This window comes from Coloeus monedula, assembly GCF_965178545.1.
Source record: "Coloeus monedula genome assembly, chromosome: Z".
Lineage (NCBI taxonomy): Eukaryota > Metazoa > Chordata > Aves > Passeriformes > Corvidae > Coloeus > Coloeus monedula.
This window is the reverse complement of record NC_138822.1, coordinates 52,378,168-52,395,072: the sequence shown is the minus strand read 5'-3', so window position 1 is coordinate 52,395,072 and position 16,905 is coordinate 52,378,168. Positions and strand designations below refer to the sequence as shown.

The 16,905-nt window shown below is 41.5% G+C and overlaps 1 protein-coding gene across 1 annotated transcript; it reads right to left on the bottom strand.

Annotated features, from left to right (window-relative positions):
• Window positions 1-6,596: 6,596 nt before the first annotated feature.
• Window positions 6,597-15,448, bottom strand: FNTA (farnesyltransferase, CAAX box, subunit alpha). The gene is made up of 9 exons (XM_082301375.1): window positions 15,294-15,448; window positions 14,531-14,616; window positions 13,861-13,975; window positions 12,903-13,007; window positions 12,116-12,242; window positions 11,619-11,767; window positions 9,458-9,520; window positions 8,780-8,951; window positions 6,597-7,299 (listed from the first exon to the last, which is right to left on the bottom strand). Exons 1-9 carry the CDS (start codon window positions 15,434-15,436, stop codon window positions 7,168-7,170), a joined length of 1,092 nt encoding a protein of 363 aa, XP_082157501.1. The 5' UTR covers window positions 15,437-15,448; the 3' UTR covers window positions 6,597-7,167.
• Window positions 15,449-16,905: the final 1,457 nt, after the last annotated feature.

The following is a 16,905-nucleotide window of genomic DNA, read 5'->3' as shown; positions in this document are numbered from 1 at the left end:
AAATGTGTGCAGGCACCGCACAGAATTCTAATATACTGCTGCTCTTTTCCTTCTATCAGCAAATGTATCTGAGCTTCAGCAAAATGAGGAATTGCCTTGTTTATCTCCTCCTTTTTAGAGTGTGCATTCAGAGGTTACCCCAGATTGGTCCTTCACTACTGAGAGCTTTCATCTTCTCCGCAGTCAGTTTTTGATGCTGGTTAAGATACCAGATGTTGATATAAAGTTTAAGGTGACCCAGCTAACTCCTCTTCAACTTTCTGGCCAAACCTTTGTGAAGAACTTGAGCCAAAACAAACACTGAAAATTCATCAAATCATTCTGTCCTCTTAAAAAAATACTTTAAACTGACCACATACTCCTGTAATGGCATGGTTCCAGCAGGCACACCATTCTTACAGGACCTAAAGTCACAGCACACTAGGAAATAGAAACAGTTTTTAAAAATTCTCCAAATTCCAGCTCTGCTCTCTGTTAGAAGAGGACAAAAAAAAAGCATTTATCTTTTCTTGAAATTGTTTTTACTGTTCCTTTGGAGGTTAGCACTGAACAAAACAATAATCCTCTACTTGATAACCATGAATGTTGCCATTTTGACTCCAGTCCATGTGAATGAATCAGAAACACAGTGTTCCAAGCACTGTTCCCGCAAGGAGGAGATATCAGGGATGTATCCTGTGTACTTACAAAGCTTTTTCTCTGTGAACAGGAGGAAGCATTTAAAACATTATCTGTTCATCACCATAAAAACTCCTCTGCTGCCCAGATGTGTTTTTTGCACATGTTTCTCAGAGTCATCCTGCAATACTGGTTCAGGCTATGAGCTAAGTTTTCGTTACCCTCTGGGTTTTTTCTGGCCTTTTCTTCTCTTCCTATCCCCTCTCTCTTTCAGAACAACACCTGCACTTACTCATAAGGAATTCCCTTATTCAAAGGGAATTCACATAATTGAGTGGTCCTATTTGACCTTTTTGAGTGCAGCTCTCTGCCTGTTCTTACAGGCACTGGATACTGACATACAGGATACAAGCTACTCTTCGCAAAACTTGGTGGTTAATCTTTGGATATGTAGGCCTCTGTTTCAGTGTAATTCAAGATTGGTTCCTTATGCCTAGACTTCTCAACTCGCCTGCTGAAATCATATGATGGGTGGGATGCTATGATGAGGTGATACAATGTCAGTCTCCAAAATTGGCCTAAGACTTGAGGTTGCAAGGGGCCTTCATGGCTGGCTCCTTTTTCATGAGGACCCTTGTGAGCAAGAGGTGCTCTAGAAGTCACTGCAAAATCTCATCAACTCCAGGACTATCCAGGCTAAGTGCCTGGGGAAGTGTTTGTCTGCACTGCTTGTGTCTGTTTTGCAAGCACGGTGCTGAGGAACAGAAAGCATGTGAAACTCCCACAGTATTAAAGAGACTACTAGCACTTGTTGGAGTGAGGGGGCATCTCTATGTACACCAGGAGTTTTCAAACATAAGAGGACATGTAATTTCTGCTGTAAAAAGCCTGTACTATAAAGTGACAGCTGTAATCTGGCATAATGGGATACAAAACCCAGGTTTATGTGGCCCTTGTCTTGGCCATGGCTGCCGAGTAGCAATCCTGCAGTAAAATGGGTTCTATCTCATCTTTCTCTTCTCCTCTCCCTAGAAATTTTAGCCTGCGTAGCTCGAAGAAGCATGTATCTACAGTGTATTAACAGTTAAAAAGAGAAATGAGAAAGTCAATACAGTTAACCTGGAGGGAAAACAATGCTCTTACTTGAAATGCACAAAATTGCTGTGTGTGCGCCAGGTGGCTCTGTCTGGTTCTGCAGCAGGCACCTATACTGAAATAATTTGCTGTAATATTCTTAGCTGTTGTTAGTGATGCATGACTAGTGATTTTGGCTTGTCCTTTCCCAATCATCCCTCATTTTCCCCTTTCTCCTGCAATGAAACAAGAGAAAATTTGAGCTCCAAATGGGACCTAGCTATGTCTGGGACACTGCTAAATGACAAACAGATCTCATTCAGCTCTTAGGGTTTTATTCAGACACGCCGTCTAGCAGTAAACTAGGTCTTGCCTAAGGCAAATCTCACATCTTTTCCCTCTGAATGTCAGAAGCCAAGCAGTTTTCTGTTCTCACTTTACAAGTTTTAAATTTTTCAGTTAAAGAATCATCTGAAAATTGATAATTTGAAGATACATTTCTAAAACCAGATGTTTCTGGTTTTCTGTTGCCCATGTGAATACTCAACACTCTCTCCTTTTATTGTAGCCTTCATCTCAATGCAGGATCTGTGCAGGTTGGACCTCAAACAAATTAGCAAGATGATTGGCAGTACCACTCAACTGGTATCAGAGTGCTGGAACAGTGCTCAGGAACCCTCCACACTAACCATGCACCTGCTCTGTAGGTACCTGCAAATAGTCATTTGGACTCATTTGGCATCAGAGAAACTGTTACTGCAAGAGGCAGCCAGAAAAGCCAGTGAGCACCATATGCTATTGTGTACAGGGAGCATGTGCTCTCACTGTCCTTTGGTAAAAATGGGAATAAAACTCATATTCATGGTGTGTCTGCAAACTAGAGCAGGGACAGATGTGTGGAAGCACATGCCACCTTCTTGTCCTGCTAAGCAGGCTTTGACAGAAGAGGGAGGACAGAGAATGTACATCAATGATACAAACACAGTTCCTGTTTTCCTTCTTCTGCTTCTGAAGTTTTTTCATAGCAGCACAAGCACTTATTCAGCTATTTCTGGATCTGTTGGAGAGATGACCTGGACAACAGTCAGGGCACATCAGAAAACCAATTAAGTAAATAACCAACTAGACCAATCCAAGGAAACCCAAACCCAAAAGAATGAGAAGCCCAAATACAGCAAGACCTCTTCTTCAGTGGCAAGATCATTACTCATGAGCATTACTGTGGTGGCAGCATTACACCTGTCACCTGACTGTTTCAGGTGTGAACAGAGGTACCAGAGCTAGCATAATGCCCATGGGAGGGGGTAATGGTAGCATGTCCTGGGAGCTCACTATGTGCACACACAGCAGCTGCACCTGAGTCACTCTGAGTGTTCAAGCTGGCTTGGCTTAAGTGACACGGGGCATCTCTTCATTCACTTAAAATCCCTGCATTGTGACAATCCCACAAGATTCAGTTTCAACAAACCAGTGCATGAGAAAGAGAAGTCTGTATTTGACCTTCTTTAGCAAAGTTTTCAGGCCTGCTTACCAGAAAGCAAGGAAACCACTTTCAGATCTGCAACAGCATGCTTGTTTTCCTCAGTTTGGCCCAAGTCCTCCTCTGAATTCCAAGAAGCAGGAGTAGGTCATCTTGTCCTTCAATCTGTATTCCCAGAAATAGCCAGAAATGGCCAGCATTTCATTACAGAGGGACGAGAGAAATTTATCGTAACAAGGCTGGCTCTAGGGGACCAAAACTTTCCAGCTTGTGAAGGTGTATGTGTGTAGCAGTCTGATTGGAGGCATGTCTCCAAAAGATGTACATGGGCCACACACCCCAAGTTCTGAGTGGTGGGGTTTAGTCACGGGGTTATTTTTAGAACACCAGGACTAAAGAGAGTCCCAATCTGTACAAGGTGTCCAGTGTCAGAGGAGACATAATTTCTGTTAGCGAGAAATTGCTCTCCAATTAACATCAACATGAAGATGACCATTTAGCCCCTCCCAGAATACTTGTGCTTGATGCTTGTGTGGCGCTATGTATTGAATTACCAAGCAGCTGCTCTTCCGTGTTTAATTAGCAGTTGTGAAATTAGTGATGTTGCACGGAGAAGGAGGTGGCACCGCTGCTTTTCCTGCACATCAGCGGCGCCGATGGGCTGGGGGTGCGTCTCACACTGTCATCTAGTGGCCGGTGTCCACCTTCTCGGCTGGGCAGCAGCAGCAGCAGCAGCAGGATACGGCAACGATTCTAATCCCCGAAGGCTGAAATCTTAGGCAGATTTGTATCTCAGTGTTTCTTCAGAGACAGTGATGGTGATGCACCTCGTGGAGCACAGTCCTAGCCCCAAGGAGGTTTAATCAGACAGCTGAGGTAGGCATCAAGGCATCCTGAGGTGGGGTCTCTAGCTAAATTTGGTGAAGCTTCTAGTAGCTCATCATGGCACATACTTAGAGAAACCTAAATAAGTGTGTGCACCCTCAGTTTTGGGTGTCCCATCTCTCTGTAAGTCCTTCATCATCATAGCACTGCATGAATTGGCAGCTAGCATTTGGATGGAAGTGTTTCATGTGTAGGGAGTGATTAGAAACCTCCCTACTTCCTTATTGGAGAATATTGCCTCTACAATAGGTCCAGCTGAATGGCATGCTCCTAATCTGCCTCAGCACAACCAGACAGCATCTGATAGAAGCACTTTGTGCTAGCAGAGGTGGTTTTGTACTGAATAGATTAGGAAGGATTTGCACACTGTTTTGTCAGTTGAGTTGCAAAGACAATAAGATGGAAGTCAGTAACAGCTTAGTAAGACACAGGGCTAGACCAAGGCAAGAACATCAGTCTCTGATAAAAGCAAGCATAGGATATGATTTCACACACTTAAATAATGTTCCATACTCCATTGAATGTTCCAGTTACACTGATTTACAAGGGAGAGTTGTATCAGTAGTTTTCCATTTAGGCACAGCTCTTTGGTAATAAAATTGTACACAAGAGTCACATCACTACACACAATGTAACAACAGTAAATTTTCTTTGTACAGGTGAACCCGTTTGGACAAATCACTGTGATGTTTGCCCTGACCGAAGGTAGTCAGTACCAATGCCTACAGGTTAAAGTCATGTCTAACTTCCTACTCTAAGACCCTTCTTTCTACAGGTCATACATTTTGTCAAGCTGCTTCTTCCACCAGAAAGATTTTGTCTTGGACACATTAAAATTCAAGGTTTGGTAGCTGCACTTGCTACCTGTCTGGGCAGCCATCATTTTTCCAGCTCTGACAGCTCAGTATTTTTGTGTATGGTTTACCAGCACAGAACTGAGGTGCCTTTGCAAGAGAATTTGAAATCTTCCTTGCAATCCAAATGACAGTAAACATAAACATTTGAAAGAAAAAAAGGAAAATTTCTGTTACAACAGAATGACTATTTTGTTGTTGTTGTTTGTGTTTAAGCTGAACTCCAGTATCCAGCACATTTTTTTCTTAGGATTTACATGATTTGTTCAGTTACATGTTTGTTCTATGTAAGACAAGGTATTTTTTCCATTAAAAATATGTATCTGGTTATTTTTAAGGTAAAGGGAGCTCAGAAGTGGTATTATCTTTCCACGTACCACTATGTTTGCATAACCAGTATAAAACCCTACCAACTTTGTTAGAATCTTACTGATTCCTTCTAGACATAATTTTCAAGAATGAGGCGGCCATAGGTTGACCATATTCCCAAAAAGGTTTTGTCAGAGGATTCCTACCTATTCTTGCCACTAGGAAGTCTATATGGCTTAAGCTAAGCTCTTCCCTCAGCCCAAAAGTGACTGAGATCCCATCCCAAAATATACCGTCCCTGTGGACACTCTTCATCAGTCTTATCTTGGGATGACTTATTCTTGCTGAAATTTATGCTAGTGTCTATAAAGAATACTCGTACTCCAAGTGTTCTCTGAATTTTGTGAAAGATACGGGAACGTATTAACACCATATGCAGAGGAAAAATTCTGTTCCCTCTTCATTGATGATGTTTACTTTAAGGATTGCATTTGACTGTTTCATCTTTCTGAGCTTTCTTGACTGATAGTGGCAAATAAATTACTTTGTCCTGAAGACCTTGAACACCCTGGCTGTTCACTACTCCATATTTAGTACAGTCGCAATTAGGAACAACTCATAGGGGTAGAAACACACTTTTTGCTTTGTACTACGGTTTCAAATGTGGTAAAAAAACCCCAAACATATCCAAAAAACCCCAACCCCCAAAAAAACGAAAACAGAAAAAACCCCCCAGGTAACATATCTCCAGAAGTTTGAAGTCCATGTCTGTTTTGAATGTTCATATGTCATTAAAAAAATGTTTACTGCTGAGAATGCAGCAAAACCACTACAAAATTACATAGCTTTTGTATATATGTGAGTTGTTTTAAATTTGAAGAGTGCATTGAATTAAAGAATTTCAAGTGTTAAAAAATAATCTCCACTATTGTTTAATCACAGTAACACCTTTTAATGTTTAGTGTCAGAAAAACTGCATATTATGGAATAAATACCAGCATTTGTTTGTTAACATCCCCTTATGATAATTTTCAATAAAATATTTCATATCAGACAAGCACTCTATAAGATCACAGCTTACAATAGGCATTTACTGAAAACAGGGTAGATGCATTTTTCTGGTGCAGGTATACACATCCCCCAGGATCCTCAAAGCATTTTTCCTGTCTGTGCAGGTAAGAATTCAGGGCTCCACAGAACATATCAAGTGTACTGAAAGTTTCTGGGGTAAGAATACTCCAGTGCAAAAAACATCTCAATGCAATAGAATCCAGTACATACAAGGGGATATTTTATCTCTATTAGCATCTGAAAAGAACAAACTATGCACTTACAAGGAGCAAAAGAAACACACTAAAAAAAAATCAGACAAATGCTCTAAGTTATCTATTTTTATTACAAAATTACACTTGGTGTTAGTTGCATACAACAGCATAGGCTGACAGTGTCACACAGCTGCTCCCACATAAGGCAACAGCTGCAGTGCCTACTTACACTAACCAGGTTACTTTATATCCCCTATAGCTAAGTTACCCTGCAGTCATTACTGCAGCATCTGATGAGACAGAGCTAGGAACCACAAGTGGGTAAGCCAGAAATGGTTTTAGTGCTTCACAGAATCATAGAGTAATTTACGTTGGAAAAAACCTCTATAAGATCAAGGCCAACTGTTAACTGAGCACTGCCAATATAGTAAGGTATAGCTTTATGTATTTTTAGTTAGGAACTAAAACCTTTACTCGGTACATTTCAATAATTAAGCCTTAATACATTTCTTGACTGAAACTAGAGGTATTACCAGTAGCAGCAGCAACCCAGGACTATACAGCAGTCTGCACTCCTCTTTCATTGCAATACCTACAACTGGACTTTAAACTTGTTGATGACCCTACTTAGTACAGCTTTAGAACAGCTTGAGAGCTTAACACTGTTTTCTTCCATCTTCAGTTACTGCTGTTTATCTGTCACTGTGCTGCTTTGTTCAGTGCCTGAACTGTGCTTGCTCTTAAGGGACCTTCCAATGTATCTCCAGTACTCTTTTCGGATGGTGTCTTTTTCTTTAGCCAGAATTTCACACAACTATGGAAGAAAAATGAGAAATTGGAGCATTATACCAAAAAGCTTATGGAATCCTTCACTATAAAATGCATACAACATATATTTCAGACAGTATTAGAAACACGTTTCTCTGCAACATTTGTTTTATTCGCAGGACTTGTAATTGTTCAATGACATCAAACTGATGACAATCCCAGTTGGTAGCCAACCAATCTGACACTGCACAAAAATCCCTCCAGCCCCATTTCAGGTGTAAGAGTTTCCCTCTGACTCATTTCCATGCCTACCACTCATCATCCATGCCAACCTTATTCAGCCTGTAGTAGAAGCACAGTATACTTCCTGAGAACCCTGAATGTCTTTTAGTCATCCAACAGGCTGCAAACCACTTCTCTTGAATCTTCAGTACTCTTGATGGACTGACAAGAGATATTTTATTTCTCTTTTCCCTCAGCAGACTGTCCCAAAAGGGTTCTCCACTCAAGTCAGTAACCTTCTCTCATGCTATGTTAAGTTGGTGCAAATACTTCAGGGTTTTTTTTTTGTTTTGATCTCGGTAAGCAGCACAGTAGAAGTCAACCTTACTTACAGGACAGGCTGTGTAAACTTTACACAGTATGAACACTGTCTACAAATGTTTTAGTAAATTCCCTTTCATTATGCAGATGACAGGGCCTTGCTCAGTGAAATGGAGTTAAGAAATTAGGAGCTTTGATGCCTAAATAGAGAAGTCAAAATCAGTGAAATAGTATAAAGGGGATATGAATCTAGGAGGTACAACTGCACTTATTTACAATCTGGTCCTGGAACACAATGGAAAAATGCTGAGAAAGAGCAACATTGGAACACAAAGACTCCAGGCAAAACTACAGCTCTAATTACATTGAGTTCCAGTCTGTGCCACAGTGAATGCAAAGTGTTCTTGTAAAAACTACACTACAAACTGCACCAAGGACCACCCAAGTATGAAGCTCTGGGAGATACACAACATTGCCAGAAGTAATTTATGCTTTGTAGGAAGTGGTGCCTGACATTTCTTACTGATACCCCCAGTGCCTGCTGGCCATAAGCTAATTCTGCCACCTTTCTTAGAAAGGGCTAAGAAGGGCCAAAGGAGCTCAATAGAGGTTTGGAAATGGATATTCTGAGAAAAATTCATTAACCTACAGAGAAGAGAGTGAGTTCATGCTAAAAGTTAACATCCAAAACTCTTCAGTTGTTCAAACATCATCTTATTTCTGCATGTGGTATTACAGACCTTTCTTCACTACCAAGTGAAGAAAACTTAAGAGTAATTTCATAACTGGCAAATTATTACTTATATTTAAATTCAGGAGATCCTTGTGATTGTCTGGATTTTGTGTTAAACTCTTCATAGACCTCTTGTGATTAACAAGTAACCTGCTCTGTTTATGAAAATCAATCCCATTTTGTCAAGCTATAAAACCAGACAGGAACAGACAGAATCCCTCAGAAGAAAAACCAAGCTCTCAAAACCTACCTCCAGTGCCTTGTTCAGTGTTTCTTCCTTGTTATCGCACTGGTTTTCTAGCATGTCTTCATATATGTCCACAAGAAAGGCAATCAGATAGGGTGAACTGTGACTGGGCTGTAAATTCAACAGTTCCTCCAGCAGATTTGGATACTTAGAAAGACCACGATCCTGTAGAATCCTAGAAGAGAGGTTAATAGGCTTGACACATGGCAGTGGGAAATCTGGTGTGAGTAACTGTGTTTTTGTTAGGATTCCTTTACTTGGAGATTAGTTTTGAAATCAGGCTGCAAATACAAGTAAGTCAGAAAGTAAGCAGCACACAGCACTAGTACAGCCTCATGTTGTAATAAGCTGGTATAGTTTTTGTTCAACTGAACATAAATTAGACTGAAAGCATGTTTGTTATTTCCTGTCTATGCTTTTTAACACAGTAGCATTACAAGTCAAGTTTTTAAAATCATGAGAAGTACCCATAGTCCTTCCACAAAACTACAGGGCCAGAAGCTTAGTGAAAATTTATGAAGAAATTAAGTTATAATATAATAACACCTTGTGATAGTATTTGCCTGCATGCTTAAGCACACTACATTAGAACACACAGCAACAAGTTATTTTCAATTAAGAAGTAGGCATCAGACACCTTCTACAGATATTCTTTTTGTCTCATGGAGAAATACACCTCACCCTTTTAAGTAGTTCCAAGCGCTCTCATTATGTGGCACTGCAGTGATCATCTCAAGAGTGTACCTGCAATAAGAAGATAACAGGTCATGAATGCAACCAATAACAATGCAGTTAGAAATTACCTGAATGTGCTCGGAAGATTCCAAATACATCTCTCTAGCCTAGACTTCACTCTTTTTGCAGATCATCTCAGCTCAGTAGATCAAAAATGGCTCAGAAGATAATCACCAGGCGTCTCAAAGAAGCAGACACTATGAAAACTATTTTAAGATTTAAGTGTTCAATTTGTTGGACTTCATACAATAATGAGTCAGTTCCCAAAATTATTAGCGGTAACACTGAGAAACAACGTAATACACTCCTGGTATGCTAAAGGAGTAACTTTTATCTTGATGCCCAGCAATGGCAAGGGGCTGAAAATGGCCAGAGTACCTGAGCTCTATTAATATGACTGCAAGCGGTATGTTCTGTACCTATTTGCAGAACGTTTTCCATGAGGCTGCACTCAAGCAAACCCACAGAAAGGCAGAGCTTGAGCTTTCAGCTCACATAGCCGTCTGCAGCACTTCTGTGAAAGTAACAGTGAGACAACTGCTATAAAAGCAAAGCAACAAAAGGCACCTCCCGTACAACCAAAAGGCCACATTTCATCTTCACAAAACAGATTTATCTTCTGGCTTTTCCCAGCATAACCAGCCATCTGATGATTTTCAGAGGCTGCAGACACTGATAAAAAGTTGTATCAGGAGTACTAAAAAAAAGTACCCACAATCCTAACTCTTTTAACATTCTGCAGTCACTATGACAAAGACCAAGTTTATCTACCAATAAGCAGTTCTATAATGACATCTGGGAAGTCTTAACCTTAGCCAGCCTGGTTCTTAAGATGGTATCCAATTATCTTGAGAAGATCAAGGGAGGATGCCCAGACTAAACTCTGGAGAGAAAAAGTTGAAGATATCCAAGTCTAAGTCATGGAAATGGTACAGATTCATTCATCTACAGGAAGGTTATGAACTGGAAGGGAAGTACAACTTCTAGAAGGTTGCAAAGGCAATCATGAAAGATGGTGAGTGCTGGGATCCTCTAGGAATAATGTACCAAAGGACTTATTCAGAGATTGAGTCTTTCTTCTGAAAAATAACTCTATAAAAATTGCAGTACCTTATTTTAATTGCTTCTTCACTTTTGATAAATACCTTCTCATAACCATCAACCCTAATCAGCAATCTGAGATGTGAACCATATGAAGAAGCTTCTTTTACCACCACGAGCAGTAAAATACATCTAGAAGCCCAGTTTGTCTTCAGTTACAAACCTGCAACCTAGAAGCAGTGAGCACAAAGCTCTTTTTCCTGAAAACCAGCCATCTCACAGAAGTAGTTCTCTTTGTGCCAACCACATACTCCTGAAAGCTCCTTTGTCTGTCCAGCTGCATAAAATTCCTCAAAAAAAGCAACTCCTCTTCCTACAATCTGTCTCCACATTACTGTATTGGGTTTGCATGGCCTGGTTTTTGGTAGTGGGGGAGGCTACAGGGGTGGGTTTTGTGAGAAGCTGCCAGAAGCTTCTTCCATGTCCATCAGAGCCAATCTCTGGTGGTTCCACAGATAGATGTGCCACTGGCCAAGGCTGGGCCTATTGGAAATGATGGTAACGCCTCATGGTAACATACTAAAGAAGAAAGAAAAACAAAGGTGGTGACCCAGTTTTATTTGTGGCCAGACAAGAGCAGAATGAGAACATGCGAGAGGAAAACTCCATAGACACCAAGGTCAGTGAAGAAGGAAGCGGGGGAGGTGCTGCAGGCACCAGGAACTGAAGAGGGCCTCTTTTCCCAAACTTTCTAGGGGTAGAATACTGATGAACAGCACAACAGTGTCACAGATTTTCTGCAGATTGTCCCACTATAACTAGTTCACCATAAACCCCAAAGTTTTGTTTGCACAATAAACAGCAGGTCAGGAAAACAGATGCATGATAGTAACTTGCCCAGGGTAAGCAGAGCTTGCTTCAGTCTAACACTTGATCTGCTAACCATGAGTGTTAGTCCCAGAAGTGAACAAAAACCAGGAAACAAAGCCCAGGGTGACGGTGAAAGTATTCCTTTGCCTTCATGTAATGGAGACTGTTTAACGTGAGCCTGAATAGCATTACTAACCGGACTTCTCTGTCTAGGACTGCTGGGTCATCATAGCCAGTGGTGTTGAAAATGACAAAGTGTCGTTGATTCCAAACTGAGTTGTTTCTCACATCTTCTCTCAAAAGCTGGTCTACATAGTCCAGTTCATTGTCCCATAGTTTGAACTCCTATAGAAAGAGAAGAGAGAGTATCACAATCAAAAGTTTTTATTTTTTTTAAATACTCCTCGTTATACATATTATTTTAAATTCTCCTCATTCCTAAGTTGCCTGAACATCAGATAGAGCATGTTTTGAAGAAATCAACACAAAGTTCAAAGAAAAGTAAGTACAGGTGCACTAGGAACATGCTACACTATGCAGTGGTACGCAAAGGTATTAGTTCAACATTAAATACACACACGTAACAGTTAGCAGACAACAATCCAATTTTTTGAACTCACTTCCTAAAAGGCAAGTTTATAGCTAACCTCTGACAGGTTATTTAAAGAATCAAGAGTTCTGTGGATACAATACCTGAATAACCCATTGTCTGTGTTGCCAGGCATGGTAATTTTTGGCATCTTGGTTAAGAATGTCAGCTATGAACTCAAGCTCTCTGGATGGATCCTGCAGCCACTCAACCAGCACCCGCCTGTGATGCCTAATGACAAGAAGAAAAGTCTAAATTTTTTTGGTGACTGTGTGGTGTGTATTAAAGCAGCTTATAACAACTGTACCACTTAGGAAAAAAACCCACTGGTTAAGTACTTCAAATTAAGCATAGCAGAACATTTCACTTGACTCTGAGAAACGTATGATGCGTATTTATATTATAAAAAATTCTAACCACACATACACAATGGCAAATCACCTCATTTTAGACAAGTAATGTTCACCTGAAACAATATACTTCCACACTCATGGTCAAAGTCTTCAGCAAAGTAAAATTTTCTAGTACTGCGTAATTTCTCTTGTAATAACAATACTGCTCTTTTGCTTATTCCCATTCATTTCGGAAAAAAACCCAACAACAGCCAGGCAAACTCCAAGACACAATAAAAGAAAAAATACTAACTTCTATTTGTTTTCTTGGCTGCCTTTTCACAAGTCTTTTTTTTTTTTTTTTTACCTGTCAGATTTATTTTGGCAGTTTAAAACTTAATTTTAACAAGAAAACAAGACCTGCTTAGCATGTCATAATCATATGCTTAGAAGTATCTGAAAGGAACTTTGACATGATGCAATTCCATTTAATTCCTCCATCATAACTGATAGCCAATTTATAAAAACATTAGGAATTGAAAAGAAAGCATGATTTTACCAGACTTGGTAGTTCTTTGGCTGATCTTCAATGATAGCTGTAATGTACTTAAGTTCCTCATGAAGATCCTTTCCCAAAGACTGCAGGAGGACTCTCCGGAAATGCCTGTATTTTTAAAAGTCAAGCATTTGAACACTGCAAAAGGACTTTCCTAAAATTCACAGAGAAGAACATAGGATCACCTTTGTTCACAATTCTTGTAAATGATATTGAGCTAAAAATAGTACAAAAAACCAAAACCTAATGCAAAATCATCAACCACATATCTAGTTCTGTTAAAGGGCATTCAATTACCGAAGAGTGGAGAATTAGAATATGACTGGTTACAACAGTACATTATCTAAGATAGTAGCAATCATGTTCAAATTAACCTGTACCCATGCTAGTTTTTTGTCATGGAAACTAAGACTTCTGTGCTTGAAACAATGTAACTTTCTGATTTTATGGAAATTAGTGGAATAAAGATGTCCAAGAGATACTTGTTAGCATTTGTGAGTTAAAAGGCCCTATTCTGAGTATCAGAAATTCACTGTTTATTTATTACCTAACTGAATGGTAACCTGAGAGATCTTTTAAAATGCACTATTTAGTAAATATACAAATTAGCTGCTGTCATGTTTTTATGCTTCTTCTTGAAGTCAACTGAGCGCATCTTCAGCATTTTGCCATGGCCACATTATCAGGTAAATGTTCTAATTTTAAACAGAAAAGTCCTTTTTGTAGCTAGCCCTGTCCTTGACTGATAATATCCTTAAAGACAAATGAATGAAAACCACTGAATCAAAGTGAGGCATGGGAAATACTGAACAAAGGCTTTCTTTGGAAGCTCACTGGAAATCTACGCTACTCTTCTGTGTAAATTCAAGTAGGCATGTCCTAATTCAACTAACAAAATAGTAAAGACTTAAAAGGTAGGCAGTCGAATGACCACAGAAATAATCCCAGAGTTATTACATACCATACTGTGTAGTTTGCAGCATTTAACTCAATGGCATCTGCTGTTAACTTGAAAGCTCTTTCGCTTCTCTCATCCCGCTGCAGAACAGCCCGGAAGTAATCATAGACATCTCGGACTAAATAGAAAATAGCATCTTAGCCAATGGCCTGAGTAGGGGATAAAGTTAATAATCTTTTGAAATTCCTTCCTGTTTTCTGTATTCTAAACATACCTCCGTGAAAGGATAGCTACCTATTGCTCTGACAACATTTGCAACTGAGACCTGTGCATGATATTAGCACACCAAAAAGCTGCACAAGTATGTTAGAAATACACCATCAGAATAATATCAAAAACAATCATAAAAGTTCTGTGCTGCTTACTCACACTGCTTCACCAGTTGCAGGAGCTTCACGTTTTGCTTCCACTTGTGGGCTGGAAATGCCTTGTGACATGAACCACACTGTCTGCTGTATTACCTCTTAAGCCATACGATTTTAAAGGAGAACCTTGGCTATTAATATCTCAGGTGAAGATTCAGATTCAGAAATGCTTGGTAAAAACACCACACACAAGCACCGTAACACAATTAATTAAATTAATTTCTTCACAGTATCACTCTAGAAAATGTTATCCAAAAAATGAAGTCTTGTTTCAACAATGGTAAGGGCAGAACATATTTAAGACTTACATTTTTCACTGTAGATGATCTGAACAACAGGATTTGGCCCATCATTTTGAGGTACAGGTTCAATATCGGCCCATTCCTTCCTGTCCCTGTAAATACATATTTTTGGTTTTTCAATGGTTCTGAAAAGCATAATATGCTACTCAAACCATGACATGCACAAACCTGTGTCCAGTACACATCCTTGCTCTGAACAGTCACTACAATTTTAGCTACATTATTGTCTGTACCACAGCATATAAACAGGTAAAAGTGTCCCCAACATAAGGAGGACATGGAAGTGTTGGAGCAAGTCCAGAGGAGAGCCACGACGTTGAAAAGAGGACTGGAGCACCTCCCTTACAAAGACATACTGAGAAAGGTGGGGCTGTCCACCCACCCCACTGGTGGCTGGGTGGAGACCTCAGAGCAGCCTTCCAGGATCTAAAAAGGGCCTACAGGGAAGCAGGAGAGGGATTTTCCGTCAGAAACTGTAATGATGGACAAGGAATAATGGGTATAAACTGAAAGAGGGGAAACTTAGGTTCGACATTAGGAAAAAATTCTTTTATTGTAAGGGTGGTGAGACCCTGGACCAGATCGCCCAGAGAAGCTGTGTATGCACCAGCTCTGGCAGTGCTCAAGGCCATGTTGGATAAAGCCCCGAGCAACCTGGTGAAGTGAAAGGTGTCCCTGCCCCTCCCACAAGCTCCCCACTCCTCCGGCCCCAGCTCCGCCGCTCCACGCCCCCACCCCCTGACGTGCCGCGACGCCGCCGCGGCCGTACCTGTACAGCACGTAGCCGTTATCTTCCCCGTCCTCCTCCTCCTCCAGCAGCTGCCCGAAGCCGCCCTCTGGCTCGCTGCCGCCGCCCTCCGCTTCCCCCTCCGCCTGCAACTCGGCCACCGCGGCCCTCCCGTCCGCCGCCATCGCTCCGCCGCCGCTTCCGGGGCCCGGCTGCACCACAGAGGCGGGGGCGGAGCGGCATCGCGGCTCGACAGCGCCGCCCCTGGGGCGGAGGGCGCAGCCCGCGGCGGGGCTGCGGGCACGGGGAGCTGCCTTCCCTCCGCCAGGGAAGCTCCCGCCGTGTCTCCACATTGGGAGTTTACACAGCGCAGGGAAAACACAAGTGGCGCCATTTTAGGTTCAAGCCACCTAACAGGTGTAAAAGGTGAAACTGGAGAAGGTTTTGAAACAGCCGCTGCTAACCAACGGGTGAAACTGGAGAAGGCAGCAGACCCAGCAGGAGCTGGGTGGGGTTAGCCTGGAGAAAAGGAGGCTCAGGGGTGACCTTAGTGCTTTTCAACTACCTGAAAGGAGACTGTAGCCACGTGGGAATCGGCCTCTTCTCCCAGGCAACCAGAGACGAGACAGAGTCTCAAACTGCACCAGCAGAGGTTCAGGGCGGACATCAGGAGGAGTTTCTTCACAGAAAAGGTGATTAGACATTGGAATGGACTACCCAGTGCAGACTGGACCGTGGTCCGGTTGACAAGGTGGTGTTCTGTCATAGGTTGGACTCGATGGATCTCAGAGATCTTTTCCAACCTAAATGATTCTGTGATCCCCTAATGTGGTGTTAGTCAGCAGGACAAAGTAGCTGAACTGAAGACAGGTGTTAGAGAACAGCTGATTCAGGGGTACGGGCTTGTAGTCTGGGGCATTTTGAGATGCATTAGCATGAAAAGGATTAAAGACAGATGGAGCATGTGCAGTAGCAAGGGCTGTGCCTAGATCTGCATCTATACTGTATTCACAGGGAGGAGGGGAAATCATTCTGTATGTGGTGGAAATCGTTGAAGTCTTTTGTCAGAATGAGGCCACCCTCAAGTTAGATTTTATAATTTAATTTAATTTATTAAGCGAACAGCCAAATTCCCTTATTCAAATTACTTGTCTGGGTCACAACGATTAGAGACACTTTAAACTAAATTAGTTATAAACCCCAGGTAAAGCACCCACAGCACTGAGCATTCCTTGGGCTCCTCCCAAGCAAGCACACACCTCTCCGGGCTGTGACACAGAGTTTTGTACCCCCATGGCCCCTCCCATCACTGCCCACTGTCCCTCCCCCGAGGTCCATGTAAGAGTGCGTTTAATTGGTTTAAGTTTAGGGATGATGTTTCGATGTACTCCATTGGCCCTGGTAAAGTCTCTTGTCCAATCGCTCGTCTGCTTCAGGGGTGTCAGTCTCTTGGTCCTCCCTCTTCAGGGTGATGTCATCAGGGTTTTGGCGGGAAAGTTCCTCATTAAAATTCAGCGTTGCTGTGGAGTTTGCTGGCAGGCCAACAGTTGGTTTCTAAACATAGCTCACTGGAAAGTTCCTCTGGACCTTCTCTCCTCTATTGAAGCACAGCTTAATTTATAGATAAGGTAAAAGAATATAATTTTATAACACA

Coding starts and splice junctions, on each gene's coding strand:
- FNTA (XM_082301375.1), bottom strand. CDS start 15,436: ATGGCGGCGGACGGGAGGGCCGCGGTGGCCGAGTTGCAGGCGGAGGGG. Junction 13,008..13,860: donor GCTGCAAACTACACAGTATG/GTATGTAATAAC, acceptor TTAAAAATACAG/GCATTTCCGGAGAGTCCTCC. Junction 8,952..9,457: donor GCTTGGAACTACTTAAAAGG/GTGAGGTGTATT, acceptor CCTCTCTTCTAG/GATTCTACAGGATCGTGGTC.